Here is a 19,904-nt window from a genome sequence, read left to right as displayed (position 1 = left end):
TGGCAGGTTGATGGTAACACAAAACAGCAATGTAAAATAACAGACGACAACGAAACATATGAACATTGACAGCCGTAGGGACGGGGACAGAGTCACACACCTCACAAAGACATTTTTAGAACAGATTACATATAATAAATATAAAAAACATGTTACTTATGACAAGCCAGAATAGTGTTTTTTGTGTGTTTTTTTTTCTTTTCTTTCTGTGATAAAGTGCCAAGAGGTGCTGAGTATTTAATGCTAAAGAAAATTAATATTTATTTATTTTTTTTACCAAAAATCAATAGTGTCTCTAGAGGAGTTAAACTATTAAAATCTTTCTTTTAAACCACATCTCTGAATCACAGAATTATTATTTAGGAATGTACAGTTTGCTTTGTATTAGTATCTTTTGATTGTTTTCAAAATGTGTTCAAAACAACTTAACGGTAAAAACAATTTCTGTTTTGAATAGAGTGGATGGTGTGTGCAGTTACTCTTGTGTGGGCAGACGTCGAGACGGATGAAAGCAGCTCTCTCAGCTGAAAGGAAAAACCAAGGCTGTGTTTAAAAGGAGCTGCAGTACGTGCAGCTCTGTGGGTACAGGCTCCAACGCTGCATGAAATGATGGTTTTAATTCCCACATGAGCTGTGTGTGTGTGTGTGTGTGTGTGGAATTACTTCCATGATCCAACAAATATGTGTTGATTAAATCTCACTTAAATTTTGACTTCAGTATATTTACTGCTGCTTGTGAGATATTATGCCCACAGGAACGAAAATATAATATGCAAGTGAAGCAGTGTTTCACCCCCCCCGAACGCAAGACACTGACTTTATTAACACCTGCAACTACTTTCCCTCCAGTACGTATGTCAAGATGCATAAAATTCAATCTACATCTATGGTCCCACTATTTAAATACGTACTCTCTTCCAATATGTAAGAGATCCAACAAACATGCTCAGGACAAAACTGAAGTTTTACTGCGAAAATAAGTCACAGTTATAGTTTTCAAATAACTGCGGCCACATCCTGCCAAATGCAACCTGTTATTTCCTCCTCTTGGAAGAATATAAGACGCAGATAAAGCGATGAAAAGCAGATGTGAAGATCCCTCTGACTTCAGAGCTCAAGCATTCACATGTGGCCACTGAAGGCCTGACAAATGGAGTCGCACTTTCTCTTACTCACAGATCTCGGCGCGAAAAAGGTGAGAATGCAGTCACCCGTGATTATTACCAGCTCACTCATGAAATTGCCAACCACGGGGCAGCGATGGAGCAGAGACAGTCAGACACAGACCGCTGATTTGTTTAGCCTCACCAACAGATAAAAAAAAAAAACCCTAATATGTTATTGTCCATAACTTCCAGCCAAACACCCACAAACCAAAACTGTTAATTTGAATCCACACACATGAAATATCTGCAGTATATTCCACTGAGAGGCTTTTTATTTTAAAGACTTTCATTTCCTCCAGCTTTGTTTATTACATCCAGATTAGATTCTGTGCTTTGTTTTTTTTTCTTCTTTTTTTTAATCAGTGTGCAGCAGTCTTAGTGCACACTGCGCTGAATCAGGAGTATTTGTCAGAATCCCACGCAAGGGAAAGAAATCCTCTGCAGCCACGGCAGCAAAAGAAAAAAAAATTGAATGTCTTCCCATATACAAATCATGGATTTATTAATGCAAAAGTGAGTGCTAAGAATCTGGATAATCCAAAACCATGAAGCTGATTTGACCTTGAATGTGATTTAACAGCTCTCTGCACCTCAGAAAAGAAGAGTTTGTTCTGAGCTCCCACTGTTGCTGTACTGTATGAGAGTGTATCTGGAAACCCTTAACCAAAGGCACAGAAAGTATAAACGTATAAATTACCTCTGAGGTTGGCGATCTGCACTATCCTAATACTCCAGAAACACGGCGTATAAATCATTCAAATCATATCCGTGTTTCTGCTGCATGTCGAGGAGCGAGTGAGTTTTCTGCACCGGTGATTCTGTGCGACGGTGCTTTTATTGAGTTACTTCTCTGCACAGAGATGTTCAGCCTCAACAATGGCACATTTCAAAATAGCAAAAATGTTTATTTTTTTCCACAGAAAAACACATGTGAAGACTCCTCCTTTAACAAAACTTCCTTTACCCCCCTGAGTTTATCATAAACAAACAACCAATAGCATAAAATGAATATTCCCTTAATATTAATATATAATGTACAAATTAAGAACTGTTGTTAAAAACATTGGATTAAATAATATTCTGTGTATGGTGTTAAACGTTCTTTTATAGTGCTGTAAAATCCCAAAGTTCTAATAATGTTTGTTGTGTTTTATTACATTTAGCTTTTAAAAATACTGTCATATTGTATTGTATGTATTTAATTTGTAAGATAATAATAATGTTTTTGTTAATAATATAATTTACTCTGAACATAAAAAAGGAAGAATTAAGAATTATTTAAACAACATTTTGTAGTTTTGTACTTTGGAATAGTAAAATAATAAAGCTGATACACTTCTTTAAGAGATTTAACCGATATAAGGACAAAATTGAACATTTCCTATTTAGAATAAACAAGGTGCGACATGTGAACGTGAATTTAAACATACAGGATTTATTTCAAACTTCTCAAAATCTCCGAAATGGTGCAGGTAATCCCTGATCCCTCCGGACCTATTATTGCTCACTGCCTGCAGACGATACATACATTTGTTGACATATATTGTACATTTAAGAGGTCACTTTATCACATTACACCAAACACCGCCATTATCATACACTTGAGAGTATGAGATAAGCCCCAGTGTAAACTAGCTCTCCAGTGCAATTCATGACCCACAAGTCAAGCCAGATTAGGCCTGATTGAATCGCTGGTGCCATATGTGACCTACAATCTGTGCTACCCTTGTACTGCAGAGCAGGGTCGGTGGGTGGGGTGGGGTGGGGGGGTCAGTGATCTCCCCAGGCAAAGGTTGCCATGGGAACGACCTCTGGATGCTCCGCTCTGCTCTTTGCACTCCTCACACATCTTAAGGCCAAAACAATCCGGGATTTCTTTATGTCCCGTTCGCTCTCTCTCGCTCTATTTCCTCACTCTCTTTTGAACACTTTGAGCTCTTTCTGTTTCCTCTCCACTCAGACAGATGTTTACAAGCAGCGGCATTGGGACACAGATGCTGACACATACATGTGCAGGCATCATGGCAAAACACACGGGGGCAATAATCCTCCCCCTCCAGCCCTGCTAACGCTGCTAAATGGGACAAACATGCAACTTTAACACCTGTTTTTGGGCAGTAACATAAAGGTGGACTGATTTGTGTATGGTGAAATTAACATAAACTAACCACCCAGCTGTGTGGATCTGGGTTAAATGGTTCAGACTGTGTTTCCTTTCGGGGGGAAAGGAAAGAAAAACAAAAGGAAAAAAAACAAAACATCTCTTCATTTTTTTGTGTTGTTTTAAATACTTGATCAAATGCTCGTTCTAATACATTTTGGCAAGTCATTTCGGTGGAACGTCATTTGAAGCTCTTTAAGCCTCCAGACAAATTCTGGTCAGTGGCGACAAATTATGTGAGCCAGCAAAAAAAAAAAAAGAAAAAGAAAGAAAAGGCCACAGGCTATTAGCCCTGGAAAGTTACCATGTCTGTGCATAACTTCATGGCTGAATTCAACATTATCTGCGATGTGCAAGGGAAATGTTCATTTACTTTGTTCCAAGCAAATATCAAAAGACAACAACCGATGGCTTTTAGTGAAATGGGATGATTTACCGTGAGCACTGAGCTTCTATTACAGGCTTGTACTTGCTTGTTATATTCAGTGGGGGTAAAATTATGAGATGGTCACAGGAAATAAGAAATATAGAGGTCAGATAAAGGCTTCTCAAGATAAACGACTTCTTTTCTATTGAGATAAAAATCTGCGAGGGGGGGGGAAAGAAAACTTAGAGCAGAAAGAGGTCTTGTTGCAAAGCCATTATATTGCAGTGAACACGGGAGAAAATATAATTGAATCCCTCTGGAAATCTCCAGTTCCTCTCCCTCTTCCTCTCAGGTTTAAGGTTAAATACAAAGGAAATACAATAAAGAGGTAAAATCCCTCAGAGCAGCAACCAAGTTAAATTAACCATTTTAATGCTTTCCAACAAAGTGTCTCGATCCCATGAAGTCATTTTTTATCACGGCAGGAGTTTCACTATAGTGTGAAATACATATACAGCAATTTACAATTTTAGAGGACAGAAATCAACATCACTTTGTGTATCATGGCTGAAAAAAAATAAAGAGTGAACTATTACTCTGAGGGGGTTCAGGTTCAGGAGGAGTGTGTCATTCACTACCCAGGAAGTTGGATGCAATCCCTGGCTCCTCCAGGCCACACGTGCCCCACACTGTTTCCCCGACTACTGTGTGAGTGTGACTGGGAAAAAAAAACTATAGTGTAAAAATGATTTGAGGGGTTGTCATGACAATAAAGGCATTTTATAAGAATATGCTAATAATGAATTAAAAAGAAAACCAGTGCACGTGTCCTGTGAAAATCTAAATTGCGATGTTATTCTTAATTGTGTCACTTGTGCAAATGATATTGATAAAACAATATTTTTCTAGCACAGATCCAAGTAAAAAAAAAGCCTCGATTATGGCCACTTCAGTCTTTAAGTCACATGTGTTGTGTTAGACGTATAAATGTCATCGAAACAGCTTCATGCGTGTTCGCGTGATGAGAGAAGGACAGCTTGCCTTACAGGCTCATGGAGACAGAGAGACAGAGAGACAGAGAGACAGACAGACAGACAGACAGACAGAGTACTCAAGAAGAGTATTTGTATAAGGGACAGCACAGGCTTTGTGCACCCGAGGAAGACGCTACGTTTCTAAAAAGCTTTGCACAATAAAGACGACGTTAATGGGATCAAGTTGCTGCCCTGGAGCCTCTTTTACTTTTACCTGTGCAACCTCATACTTCCAAGGTCTGAGGACACCTTCAGTATGAAGTGCCAGCATCTTTCTAAACCCGCCGTGTTCGACAACATATACAAAAATAAGCTGTATCTATTCAGCGCCTATGAAAAGACGACATACCTCCTCTCCACTAATGCACATATCACCACGTCAAAGAGAGTGGAAAAACACAAAAATGCACCGTTAATTTGGATCCACTTGAACATTTTAATGGGTTCATACTCGGGTCACTCCCCATATCAACAAGACATTTCTTTGACGTTGGGTAGTTTTTGAGTCATCCTGCAGTCAGACGGACAAGTTATTGGCCATTAAAACACAATTTGTCTGTCTGTCTGTCTGACAGCGTCATCGCTCATTTGTCGCAGTGTTGTGAAAATGTCACTCTATTCTCTTTATGATTATGTTAACAGTTGATCATTTATAATCCCTGCACATGAGTTTTTGCCGACTGTTATTGTCGCACGACAAGGTGATCAAGGCCGTCCACGCACACACACGCACACAAAAGGTCAGAGTTCAGAGAACCAAGATGCTATCAAGACTTTCTGATCCCACCTGGTGACTTATTTTCATGTCATTTACAACACTCTTGACTGTTTGCCGAGCAGTTTAGCGAGGGTAGCGGGCCAGCTTCAGCGGGCTGAGCCGACAACCCCAGAGCAGCTCCTGCAAACCCAGTCGAGCCGGTTCACGACGAAAGAGTCTGTCTCCACAGAAAGAAAAAAAAAGAAAGAAAGAAAGAAAAAAGTCCAGCATGAAGGAGAAGGAAAGAGGAATCCTCTTAATAGTAATATCCTGGTGTGCACGTCCATCTGTTGCTGGAGACGAAGGGAGAAGAAAACACAGGGAGGAGTAACGTGAAGAGAATTACAGGTGTTCTTTAAAAGTAAAGTGTAAAATGTATTTAAAACACTCAAAACCAGTGAAACAAAATCATTTTCTGCCTACAATTATTCTTTTATGCACAGGACGACAGGAAGAGATGAACGACTGCAAGTCATCAATAACAGTTATGGATCTGTTCATTTGTTTTGCTATTGTGGAGGACAATGAATATTTTCACAGGCATTGAACCTTTGTTCCAAACGATTGTTTGTCGTTGTTGTGAATTGAATATATATTGCTTGGCTCATCAGTAAATATTGTACTTCACATTCCGCTTTATTATTGACAATGTGTAACCCATTTTAGTTTGACACGGAATAAAAGAAATAAGAATATCATTATTAAGAGTAAGATAAGCCCCTTTTTTGTGCCAATTAAAGATGAAAGTGAGTACACTTATGGTAAAAAACCAAGAATAATACACTGCTATATATATATATATATATATATGTATATATTAATGAAAATGTCTTTATTATCATTTTGGTAATGAGCTTCTTCATTGACATTTGTGCTCCTTTTTGGAGCCAATAAAATTCAGTTTTAAAAAGAAGAAGGGTAAACTCCTATTGAACATTGCAATTATTTAATTATTCAAGAGACTCTTTTTTAATTGTCCCACGAGTCATTTCAAATAAGTGAGAACATTCCGTATTTCAGGCTATTTCTGTTACATCAGACACCAAACTCTACCCACCAACGACTAAACCACATGTCGACGACGGCTCGGCCTGTGTTACACGGGGAAATATATATATGTACGTGCGGTTCTGAAACGCAGACCACAGCGACAACGGCTCTCAGCATCAAAAACACAGCTGCTGATTTATGCCAACAGTTCATATCAATTAGCCGAGAGCTTCCTGGGGATGTTAGCATCCAAAAACCAAAAGCCATGATTGATGACTGCCATTTAATCGAGGCATTCATTTCGTCATGACTGTCAGCTGAATCACTTTTTACTGGGCTTATGTTTTATGTGCTTTGATTTACGGGGACGATAAAAAGTGTTGTCTGCCCCGCGACTGTTGCGCGCCACACAAACGCACTCTTTCCGCAAATGAGGACGCTGCTGTCTGTCCTCACCTGGACTCTTTTGACTTTTGTTTTCATTTCTTTTTTTTATTGAGTTTGTGAAAGTTCATTGTTGAGAGGCTGCGTTTACTGGTGAAAAATCTGTAATGTTCCCTTAACAATAACGTAAAGCGTAAAGTCCTGCCAAGGCTTTCAGTCTATTTAATTAAAGCAAGGACAGTTTTGTGGGATTAAATTAAACTTTTGGCAGGAGTAAACCAATACGCTGGGAAGGTTGTGGTTAGTGGAGTGGAGTGGGGTGAGACTATTTATGAAAGATAAGCAGAGAGCCCATCTTTATTTCAGCTCTGCTGATAAAATATTATCTTTTCAAAAACAATTAGGGACGTCTTTGTGTCCTTTGCGGCGGCGCCAGGAATAAGAAAAGGATTGACGGAGATGAGGTTTTAGCCTTATCTGTTCAAGACAAATAAGTAAATAGGGCTCTTAAAATCCCGGATTATCCAAGTCAGGTTTGGTTGCTGTGCTCGTCAGAGTTCAATCAGCCGACTCTTCTCTGCCTGCATGTCTGCGAAAACGTGGTCTCAGCTGAGGCTGATCCATGTGCAAAAGGTCTCTATAGATTAGGAGAGTCCATAGCTCTTTCTAAGCACAGGGTCAGGGATCACGCAACAACTTCAGGCTTTTTTTTCCCCCCGCTCGCTCTTTATCCAGCTGCTGATGCCCACAGTGTGTGTGCAATACTTCACTGTAAGCCCCGCGAGGCTCAAGGTGAAATTGATTCCAGCCCCAGAGTGGCTGTTGTGAATGGGCCTAAGGTCAGGCTAAATATTCCAGAGGATAAGTCATAGCTCATGGACTGCAGGATACACATTCTCACCCTCATCAGCTTTGTTTCATCCTTCCTGACAAATAGCTGCTTGCCTTAAAAGATAATGAGGCTCGGTGATTGTCCGGGGTCACTTGTCATTTGTTTTTGTTTCAATGACTCTAAATCTACCTCGTTGTCAGAAGATAATTATGTCGTAAAAGTTTTTTTTTTGTGTGTTAAATACTAACGTCTCATATTGCACCCCGGCTATATCATTATTTTGTGTGAGGTTAAAATAATAATTAAAGTCATAAACAAACATAATAGTATGTTTCAAGGGCGGTCACGTCTTCACAGGGGAGATGAAAAAATATATATATTTTTCATAACTCGTATGAATAATACAGTGAATAAAGAAAAACTACACAAGCAAACGCATGATCAGAAGAAGACAATATGACTGCAGAAGGACCACAAGGTTAATACTGCGTTTGAATAGGACTGTGGATTTAACAGGAAGCCAGAGAACGGCAGGGTCACATGAGACCACGAGGACCCTAACACCAAACATAATAATAATATAATACGAATTAAAACACTTATTTAGTATTTTTCCATTGATTAAATGCATTTCTAAAAGCCTTTTCTCTGTTTTGCTCAGTTAAATTAAAGATCATTTCTAAATGTTTTGAGTTTGCAGGATTAAAGAAAAAAAAAAAAACTGCTGATGTCAATGAGTGTTAATAAAAGATGAGACCTTGAGCCAAATGTATAAAAACACTCACTCTTATTTTACCCCAGTTCAAAAAATGAACCCATGACTGTTCATTGGTTAAACTCTAGGTGGCAGTGTTGATGCAATGACATGTTACACGGCTTCCGGGAGAGAAATCCACCTCTTATACCAGTTTAAAAAATGTAGGTACTTATTTTAACACTGTGTTTTTAGTCGTACATTATTTACAAAAAAAGAAAACAGAATTATGTATTTGTTTTGGTTAATTTTTGAGTATATCAGACTCTAAATGATCAATCCCTGTTCACACATATCCAGACAGCAGTCATTTATTCAAATATCTGTATAATTCATATAATCATATTGGTATTCAACATCTATTTTCTTCAATGTGAATTTAATATTGATTTTGACAAAGAAATTCTAATAAATCAGATTAATTCAAACACTGGGACATGAAATTTTGAACTTTGTACATTTGTAATTTATTTGTAATAAACAAAACAACGCAGAAATTAAAAGATAAAATAAATGTGATACATTAGGGAATTGAATATTACAGAGTAATATTAATTGCTTTTTATTTTAGATTTTATTGAACTAAATTATAATTATAGACATATCATAATAAATACATTTTATAAATGACATAAATAAATGATGAATGATGTTGTTGCCTGATTACGGCGAAATACAGCGCGTCTATTTTATGTTCATTTTTGGGGCAAAATTATATAGTGACTAACATACACCATAAAACTTTCGTGAGGAGAAAATAATTAAGATTACGGGGATTAATTAATGCTATAAATTCTATAGATACATTTCGTGACATCACACACGTATAGTGTGAAAATATAATTGAAAGAAAGGATAAAAATCAAAGATATATTATTTGAAATATCCCAACGTGCTGACTACTTTCAAACAAACATGCACGATGCCCTCACATCATTAATTTAGTGATTATTCTAAGCAGTACACTGACATTCTCCAAGCATGTCTGAACCAGTTTCTCTTCGCTGCACCTTGTGTGCATTATGATGTAATTTGTTGCATGCATCATACTGTACGTATGTTTTGTGTTTACTGCCGCAGCAGCCAATGTTACCACTGTGTTCAGACTCCACAGTGTCACAGAGCACATTTTGCCTTTAGTGGCTCACTGAGTCACACAGGGAAGATTTATGCCACATTCAGACATCTCTGCTTTACATTATATATATTCTTTTTATGACTATCTGGGCCATTATAGGATTGCGTGAGAGAATGATGTCTGTGGGCAATATTAGAGGAGTATTAATATCATTTTCTCCGGCATCTTTCACGTCTCCTTTGGCTTGAGTCAATACTGAGCTTGCATGGAAGTCATTACTCTGAGCCAAAGCCGCTTTCCCAGTGCCTTGCTGTTTTGTTCCATCTGTGTTGTAGTCACCTGAACATGATCTGAAGTCAGCCAGTTAAGTGACCTAGAATAAATACAGTCCAACTCAGTGGAGGCAAATAAATCAGCCTGGCTCATTTAACCCACAAGATTCCTGCTGCACATGCTACAGCAGCGCAGAGCGTAATGAGAAAGACATGCCTGATGACAAATAATTTATTCTAAGCCCTCTGCTCCCCTGTGACTCACAAAGTGAGGCATCTCTCCTCATGTTTACTTTAAGTCTCCATGAGTCCGTGACACCTGCAGGCCAACATAGTTCTTTCTCTCTACTATGACACTGGTCTTTTTCGTTGTATAACAAAAAAACAACAACAATTTGGTTGTCATGAAAATGTGTTATCCTCTCTGTGTGCCACCTCTTTAGAGTTGACACAAAGGAGTAACATTTCCGCATGTAAATAATTTCTGTGGTTGTTTCAGTGTATTCCCAGATGCCGCATGTCTATCATCACGTCGTAATCCGTGTTTTATTCTTGAACCACATGTGAAAATTCTGGAACTTTAACAGCAGCTTTTGTTGCAGGGAAATAAGGCAAGAAAATGCTAACCAAAAAAATGATTTAGGTGTCAAATTATGGAAAATGAATTGTTGATATGCTGAGGAAGAGACTAATCAGATTAAGACAGCAAACCACGTCATAATCCGTGTTTTATTCTTTAACCACGTGTGGAAATTCTGGAACTTCAACACGAGTGTTTGTTGCAGGGAAATAAGGCAAGAAACTGAAAACCAAAAAAATGATTCAGATGTCAAATTATGGAAAATGAATTGTTGATATGCTGAGGAAGAGACTAATCAGATTAAGACAGCAAAGTCAACATCTGAATGATTATAAATATGCATTTATTTATGTTTAACATTTGTATTGATTGTTGGAAAATGATTGCCAAGCTAAATCAGCGTAGTGCAAACACAGCTCTTTATTTATTTATTTTTTTTTTTACAATTCTGCATAATTAATTGTGGCATGTTTTTACACTGTGCAGAACTGTGGGTCGACATTGCATCAACCGGTTTTGGTTTTAGGATGATTCACACGCAGGGAGGAAAGTGGAACGTTCAGAAGGGAAGTTACATTTCACTTCAGATTTTGCTCTTTGGCTCTGGGTTGGGAAAAGTAACCTCTAGTTGACAGCTGCTCATATTCATCTGCCTTATACAGCACATTTAATAAATCAAATAACCGAACAGCACCTCCTGCTTTTACTGGCTAAATTGAATTAAATTGTTTACTGTGCAACACAGAAACAGCCCAGTCTGTGCTTATTGATTAACCCTCACCTAGTAGACGTCAGTCCATCTTAATGTTGTGAAATGACATCAGCCTCATATATGCACCTTTAAGTTTATGAAACAATTTTCTTAAAATGCCGGGAAGTGACGGTTGCAAACTCAGCAACTACGCACACACTATTATATTCAATCAAAATGAGTTGTAGCAGCTTCTGCTATTTTTTCAGATGTTTAATGATATCACACTGCAAATTGACTGTATCAGCATGAAATAAAAAAGTGTGAGGTAATGGCAGTCAGAGATCAGGACAAAAAAACATGATGCTGGGGCACTTGTAAAAAAGTGGGTCAAAGTACTGATGCATTGAAAAAAAAAGGTATTATTCAATCATACACTGAATTAGATTTTTCCAAAACACTGTCAGTTATTACTCATTACTGATGAAAGTAATACGAATAACACTTTTTTTTTAGTTTTAGTAACACTATATGTCAGTTTCCCTGCACACAAAACAGAATAAAAGTCATAAAAACAATGTGTCAAACTTACTTTGATTGTTTCCCTGTGCTACAATCACACATTAGAGCACCTATAAGGTCCCTTGTTGACGGGTAAAAACCCCAGTGTTGAATCTTCACAGCCATGTTTGAGAGCTAACTAGAGCAAAAAAAAAGTAAATTCATTCGTTATTCCCATTTCGCGCGGAGTGGTGGTCGAGAGAATGAAGTTGCTCCATCTTTCTTAAATGTCCTACATGCTCCCAAAACACTTAATTATCGCTAGGTAAGGCTGTCCTCCTCTCAGTGATTGACAGTGGGGTCACTTAAAGTGGCTCTGAAGGGGACGACGAGTGCTGTAGATGCGCGGCTCGGTCGATAATTCGAACATTTTAAACATTCTGATATTAATTCGAAACAAAGAGTTTATTTTTATGCATTAAAAGAGGCTCGGTGGATTATTGTGACGTCCTGAAGTGATAGGGTGTTTCTGTAGCGCCCGGTGTTCCCCTCCGTCTGTGTTTTTTTGGTTTCGCCCAAACTTGGTTCAGATTTGAGTTGGTTTTCGCTGCTATCTGAGATCGCTCGACTGGAGGTGAAGGACCGCCTGTCCCCTCTCTGCCGTCGCTGTCAATGGCTTTCGGGACGTATTTTATGTGAATGCCTGGGCCCTTGAAGTGACCAATAATGGATATTCTATGGATATTATGGACCATACCGGCCGTAATAGCAGTGGAAGGTAAGCTCGTGTCTTCATCCCGGCGACTGAAGCCGCATCCTCTCCTCCTCATGCCGGCTTTTAGTTTGAGACAAAGCCCGTTAATGGCCGTTTGCGCTTCAAAAAAATTTAAACAGCCAACAATTAAATGAATCAGTCTCTTCTTCCTTTAATACATTCCACTGCGTGGAGGGTAACGTGGCGGTTGTTGGTGCTGTACAGAGTGAGGTGAAAGCAGCAGGTATATGGGTTGATGGTGGTGATGATGATGGTGGGACACAATAACGTGCTCCAGCATCTCCGCAGGTAAACGGATGCTGCTGCTGTTAATTGCGGATTAATTTGCGGGGGTTTTGTTGCGTCACGCAGCAAGAGCTGCAGCAGGTTCGTGTTCATGCGTTGAAATCTCAGAGGTCGCATCCTGTGTGGAGGTGTGTCACAGTTGGTTCACAGTTAAATAACAAATAATACAATCAAATCAAAAAACAAACAAACGTGAATTATAAACAATGGCGCTTTTCACACAGAGATTTAATTTAAATATTCATAATACAGTACATCAAACCTGTCTGTTTTAAATGAGTGCTTTAAATAAGGACGTAAAGCTTGACAAAAAGGCAGCAGTGTGGCTTGAAACACGAAGAAACAGGTTGAAAAATGAAAATAATATCTATAATGTATTTACACTGGAGTCTAAAAATAACAGTGTATTGATCTTTCAGTATTATTGTCTTTTTAAAATATTACATGTATACTCAATGGGAATCTATAAATCCCATTTACTCCTTTATTCATTATTTTGAGACAACAATAGCATTTTTTCCATTATTCCCATGAATATAAAAGGTGATGAGTGAGTACTTTGCAGTGTAAATTGTGTTTTTGTGTAGGTGGACTCATTTGCCTCTGTGTCAGGACAGGAGACACTGAAGGATGGAACGTGTCAAACCAATCCTACATGTATTCAGGTTATTTTTAGAACGCTGTCAGAAAACAAATGTGTCTTCTTCCTCTGGTCAGTTAGACTTAACCTCATAATTACAGACGGAGCTGAGAAAACGCCGCGAGAAACTCAACTGAAAGCAACCACAGGATGTAACTAAAACAACAAAAGGACACCCTGTAATAAATACAAGTGTGAGAAATTAAATCATTTCCAATGTACATGTGTAATAACGTGTCAAACCCATGAAGGGATACTGATGGCCTGTCAAGTCTCCTGTTGGACTGGCACAGAGTTTGACAATCGTCTTGCGTGTTTGTGCAGACTTGTACTGACGGCTCGTGTTTATGGTCTCAATGTGGTAACATATCCAAGATGTTTTTTAGCAAAAGCAAATCTTCAGGGCCGACATTGTGTTACCCATTGCGGCAGATTTAAGTCTTGCATCATAGCTTTAAAATTTAAGTCATATACATTTAGGTATAGTGACAGAACACTTGTCCTGATAATATTATTTATATTGTAGGATATTTTATGCGTTGTACAGTTTTAAAAACAAAACAAGACCGTTTTAATGAATGGGAGAATTTATGACCTATATTTCATACAATTCCTGAAATTGAATTTATTCTGGGATACATTTTTAGATTTCTTTTTTAAATTCAGCATAAACACACACTATAAAATCAATGTCAATCTTTGTTATAATGAAGAATACATTTAATATTGATATACACTAAATGTGTGTTTGATTTGTGTATAAATATAATATGTGAAAATATGCATTTAGCCCTTCGTGTACATGAAAATTCCATATGATTTGTTCTCTTTTTAAATTACTTATGTCATAATCGGTGTTATTATGGTTATTGTTATCATTGTATCTCGCTTCTGTCTACGATTAAGTGAATCACTCTGTTGTAAAAAAAGAAAAGAAAAAGAGGAGGCTTTTTGAAAAGCAAACACAGTTGTCTACATGCAACATCCACTGTGTGTCTGTAAGCCGAGAGCATTCAGTGCCTCAGATGCCACCCCGCACGGCTCGTCACATACTTATTTCAATGTGTTAAAATACACCTATTGCTTGATGGATAGCAGTGCTGCTGATATGTAATGTTACTTTAAAAACAAGACGCATAGCTTGGTGTATACGCGGTGCGTTTTCGGACCTGTGTTGCGTCACTTATTAATTAAAGAAATCCAGCTAGTCCCATCGCCAACGCAGTAGCCCCCCTCCATTTTGCCCTGTGAATCACCCAAGCCGATTGTCCAATGAAGTTTCAAGGATGTCTTACGTGTGAAAAAAAATAAAGGGTTGAAAAAGAGGTCACTGCAGCTCTAATCCAGAAAAAAAAAAACATCCCAGCATGCAACAGAAAAGCACTGTTCTGTGGATTGTTTTGACACATTTAATGCTGGGACGCTACGTTTCTCTTGTTGATATTTTTCTTAAATATAGAGAGAGAGACAGGTTATTTAATACTTCTGTGTCTCACTCGCAAACAATTTAATTTCTTATTCATTGATCAAAAAATTTAATTTTATATATATATATATATTTTTTTATATAACCTCCCACATTGCCGGACAGAATCATACGAAAGGGTTACTTGTTATACAAATGATCAATGAATCAGGCAGGCACCATAGTGGAGCGGATTAGAGGATTAAAACCGGGCCAAACTTAAGAACGTCTTGGCTGTGCCCAAGTAACCATTTTGCGAATAGTGTGTCAGGACTTTCAAACTTGTTAAGTCTTATGTACTATAAACTGCACAGTGCTAATGTCAGCCTGTGACCTTTATTTTGGCGTGTTGTCTCTTTTTAGACAATATCTTCCCCTCTCTCTAGTCAGTATTGCCATGTTGGACAAGTGTAAATTCATTCATTAGTAGCATTTGACGTTTTTTTTTTTTAAAAGAAGCATTTAAATTCCCTTGTCAAATGTGAAACCACTCTAACTTGTTGATTAGTGCTAATGTGAACTGCAATTGATGCCATGTATTATTGGTGTGGTTAACAGGAAAAGACAGGCTCTTTTCAAAAATTAATGGAGGTAGAATTGCCAAGGAAATTAGCCGAGCTATGTCAAACATGTCTATGAAAACACGCTGTGGATTTATACCTTCATTAGCTCACCCATTCATTGTCATCAGTGCTCACTTGACAGTCATGTACTAACAACGGCGCTTGTGTAATTCTGCTGAGTGGGAAACGTTAGACTCATACGTATAAAATTGTTGTAGCTTCCATTGTTGTGAAATTTACAGACAAATCACTTGGCTTTTCCATGTTGTGCCCACCCTTTCTGCTGTGGTATTACTGTTTGTACTATGCAAGCACTGCAATCATTTTCTGGTAGGATTGGAGTTGCTATGATGCAATAACCCAGCCTTGTCTGCAAGTACTTGTTTGGGTTAACAGGACGATAGATCACTCTGATATAAGATTCTCTCTCTCTGGTTCTTTGAAGAGGACATAATGGGACAGAAACCACAGCAGAGGATGGAGAAGTGGGTTAGAATGAGATCACAGCATGGAGTCTTTAAAAAATGTCTCACAGATTTGATTGCATTTCAATATGCGCTGCATTCCTTCACTGCTCTGTGGAGCACTGGAGCCCACTCATTTGAAAGTTGGCAAACACTGACTAAGTTGTAAGTCTGATATTGGTGGTTTGATTTAATTTGCTTAATTACATTAGCATTTTTGCATGACCCTTTTTTAGTTAACTTGGTTTTTTTTTTGCACGAAAAAAAACGTCAGGCTGACAGTTCAAGGCACCACATGATTGTTAATGTTTAGAAAATCCTGCCAATTTCGCTAAAGGCGTTTTCATATGTAAATTTGGGAACCGGAATTGTTTTGTAAGGCATAGAAATGTGAGCGTAACATGGCAGCATTATGTTTTGTGGAAGAGTAACAGAAGACAGGCGGAGGTGGGCTCAGCAACGGGATTAGATAAAGGTAAAATGAGCGACCGTATGCAATCCACTGTTTTCTCAGTCCACCCAATGAGCAGATGCAGGGAGCTGGTCTGCACGCCAACCGCCACAGTAGGCTTTCACAAAGAATCTGTCTCTATTCAAGCCCTAATCCATGCTGCCGAGAGCCCAGGCATTGTCACTTTGCATGCAAAATTTCAATTAGTGCTGGTACCAGTTGTTTCACTTGAAGAAGAGTGTCATATTTCAGAGACATCTTGGGCTGCTTTTGGGGTGAGATTGGGGCAGAAGTATCACTGCTTTGCGAAAGAAAATTTAGTGCCTTTCGCTTGGTATAAGGTTAGTGACATTGTTACTGAGCTGCTTTTCCTTCTTCTGGCGATTGGACTGGCTCTGTAGTTAAATTTTCAGTTGTTTTTTACATATTATTTTGTAAAGTTAAACATGAAAAAAATATTGATGGACATTTCCTTTAAGGTAGTTTCCTTTTGAGGTTTTGGCCCCAGCTGGCTCCGAAAGCGAAATAGTTGCTTATGTTGCTCCTGGCTGCAGTTGGTTTCTGTAAAAAATTTTTTTTGGCTTTGGGAATTTGTTTTGTGCAGGGAGGTTGGTATAAAAGACTGATGTGGAATGTTGTTGCAGTGTACACGTGAAAGATTTACACATCTATGCAGCATATGACTTTAGTTGCGGTTGTTGCTGTAGCACAGCTCGCACAGATCTACAAGCTTGTCATATCCGTGTCAGATTTACTTGCTTTCATGCTGTATTTAAATTGAAAGCATCTAATGATCTGCTTACTTGAATTCTGAAATTAAAAACCATACTGGGTTACACTACACACACACACAAAAAAAAGGGTAAAACAGCCTGCTCCTATAAGATGACAATCCGAAATGTAATTGAATGCACATCCAACACAGACTGCACACAGTGGCTTGAATTCTTACTGTTGCTCGACACAATGTAATAGTCTTTTCAGTAAAAACTTAGCTTGTGCTTTTACATGCTCTGTCATGCATCATCACATACCCTAGGTTTACCACATGGACAGCAGCTTTCCCCCACTTTTATTTCCTTTTAAAATATTATGTTTATTTCTGCTGTCAGCTGTATTCAGAGTGCCATTTAGATTTGGCTCCTACTTCATACGTTTTAAAGAATAAAAAATTATTCAAACCAGTTGTTTCAAATTCTTCGATATTCAACTTAATACCAACAATGTGTGACTCCAACTAGCAACTGAATAAAAACTGTTTCTTTAAAAGTAAATATGACAGGCATGAAATTCCCCCATTGTCTTTTAAGCTTTAAAAGTGAGAAAGTGCCACGAGGAAAAAAGAACTAAAGGGGGAAACAAAAGGGGGGAAAGCAACCATTTAACTGTTTTCACCCAGTGCAGTTCCTCATGAATTACTGGTAAACCTAATTACTTAGATGCTTGCATGGTTTTGATTTAAAACACTTTCAGTGTTAAATTAACACAAATGATTGTGTTGAAAAGCTTTTTTTGCCTTCATTATATGCATTACATATTTCAGTAATCACCATAATGTGTCCATTAGCATTAGGTTTTGTGCTGCAAGTTCATAGTTTTTGGAAATGTAATAGATAAATGGAATTTAACTCTAAAAGGTACCAAAAAGGTGTATTTGTGTAATTTAAATGTCAAATTATTGGTGAGAGCACATTGCCACGTACAGTTAAATTTAACGTTTGACAGCTGCATGTTCTACTTGCATGGGCACAGCAATTATTATAATCTGTCACAAGTTTGAACATGTTTCAGTTGACGAATCTTTTCAGAAGAAAGTCTGAAAAGATATTTTAATCTAATCTTAAACACATAAAGATAAAGGGCCCTACAATCCACTTTCACATAATTTTGGGGTTGGTAATCCCAAATTAAAGCATGTGTCCGTTAATTAAAAGTTGCACCTAACTCCTAGGATAAAAAAAAACTTAACTGTAATGTCTAGACTTTATCTGGAAATTATGTTTTCAAGTTCATATCATTGGTCAAAAGATGCATCAGGTAGGAAATGTTAGGAACAACCACAATTTGGATTTAGAAACTTGTTTTTCTTCCAGAAATTATATGTTTGGTGGAGAGTCACCAGAACTGGAGAGTATTACAGTGCAAGATGTAGTGCTTCCAGTCCTTAAATAAAAAAAAAATGATAATAATAATAAAATAAAATTGAAGAAGAAGAATTGAGTTGATTTGATGAAGGTTGTTTTTACACAGATAGGTTTCCAGATCTATGGTATAAATTAATTCATGATGTTTGAATCTGCAACTCTGTTAAAGTTCATGGCTCACTGGCCTGCCTTAACCTGTGTGCAATTAAGTTTGGATATGTAAACTTTGCATATTTTTCTCTTGACTACTGTAGAGTAGATGGAAGAAACTTGCTTTACCTCCATGTAACCTCTGATATTTCGCACAGGAATCTAGATCAAGGATGTTCTTCTATCCTGCTATCTTAATTAGCACATGTTAATTGGCGATGCGCAGTCTCTTGGCAGGCCCGATTCATCCCAACCCGTTGGGAATAGAAATCATTATGGGACAGTGAAATATATTTCCATACATGATTTATAACAGAAAATGTTGTTGTACTCACAATCCAAATGGCCCCGACACGTAAGCCTACTGTTTCATATGAATTTTTTGTGCAGTCTGCTTCATTTGACTCTCTAGCATCTTTGTCATTGTGTGATTCCTCTTCGTGTCAGTAACATTGTTGTTCATAGGTATGACAACAATGAGTGAATTGGCTTGGACAGTAGCGTTGGACTGATCAATGTGATCCCCGTTCCTCTCACATCCTTCGTATGAATGTTGTGTCGTACACATTAACAATATGGCGCTTAAAAATATTAACCCAGGGGTTAGTACGCAGGGAGAACGGACAGAATAAGGAGGAGGTGGAGGGAGCGTATACCCTGAGAGAGGTCAGACCTTGTTTCAGAGAGCCCCAACCACACACACACCCCAGGTACTGTGACACTGTCTTTATGAGTGTGCCCAGCGAACACAAACCCACCGGATTAGTGTCTGGCTCTCAATGTCCCCGGGAGCAGAGCCCATCGGGCGAGACAAAGCGCGGCTGATTGCGTGGTCATCTGCATCACAAAGAGAAGCCTTTTCTACCTGAACCGTTGTGTTTGCGCCACACTGCACATCACATCTATCAGCAACTCTGGACTCACGTGACATCTGCCTTTTGTGTTTTTGACCACCCTCTGTCTCCCCCCCCCCCCTCCTATTCTTTCTTTCTGGCCCACACCGTCTGTCCACCATGGCTCATCAACAGCAGGACCCCCTCCCCCTTCCCCCCGTCCTTCCTCAGTTGAACTACCTTCTCAGTCTACACCAGAACTGTTATGTTTTTTTTTTTTGCAGATAGTTATGTGCTCAGTGAGATGTACATCATCTTTCACGACAAAGAGCCACTAACACATCCAATGTCCTTCCTCTTTCCCCCTCTGGCTGTGGTGGGCCAGCTGTATCTCAGTTCGGCAAACATGCAGACACATCAGACAAAAAGCCCACTCTCCCGCTGTCAGACCCTAACAGGTCTATCGGTCTCACTCGGACAGACAGAGCACCCCAGCTGAGGTGCTGCCAGTAAGCCACACGTTTTATCTGATTAGTGTTCAGGCAGGCAGGCTTTGCTCTTCTACAA

General features: G+C 38.5%; 2 protein-coding genes across 5 annotated transcripts in view; one reads left to right on the top strand and one right to left on the bottom strand.

The window, feature by feature from the left end:
* lactbl1b (lactamase, beta-like 1b) overlaps positions 1-11,874 on the bottom strand; it is a 40,061-nt gene extending 28,187 nt beyond the window's left edge. Inside the window, exon 1 of the mRNA XM_058632903.1 lies at positions 11,659-11,874. The gene's annotated coding sequence lies outside the window, so the exon portion shown is untranslated. The remainder of the gene's footprint in view (positions 1-11,658) is intronic.
* A 301-nt stretch (positions 11,875-12,175) lies between these two features.
* ephb2b (eph receptor B2b) overlaps positions 12,176-19,904 on the top strand; it is a 113,729-nt gene continuing 106,000 nt past the window's right edge. For all 4 annotated transcript variants that reach the window (XM_058631126.1, XM_058631123.1, XM_058631125.1 and 1 more), the window contains exon 1: positions 12,176-12,345. In XM_058631126.1, the coding sequence (XP_058487109.1) occupies positions 12,294-12,345 (52 nt within the window). In that variant the 5' untranslated portion in view covers positions 12,176-12,293. The remainder of the gene's footprint in view (positions 12,346-19,904) is intronic.

The sequence above is a fragment of the Solea solea genome, chromosome 6 (assembly GCF_958295425.1).
Source record: "Solea solea chromosome 6, fSolSol10.1, whole genome shotgun sequence".
NCBI lineage: Eukaryota > Metazoa > Chordata > Actinopteri > Pleuronectiformes > Soleidae > Solea > Solea solea.
Note: the sequence above shows the minus strand (reverse complement) of the source record. Positions and strands in the feature narration are given on the sequence as shown.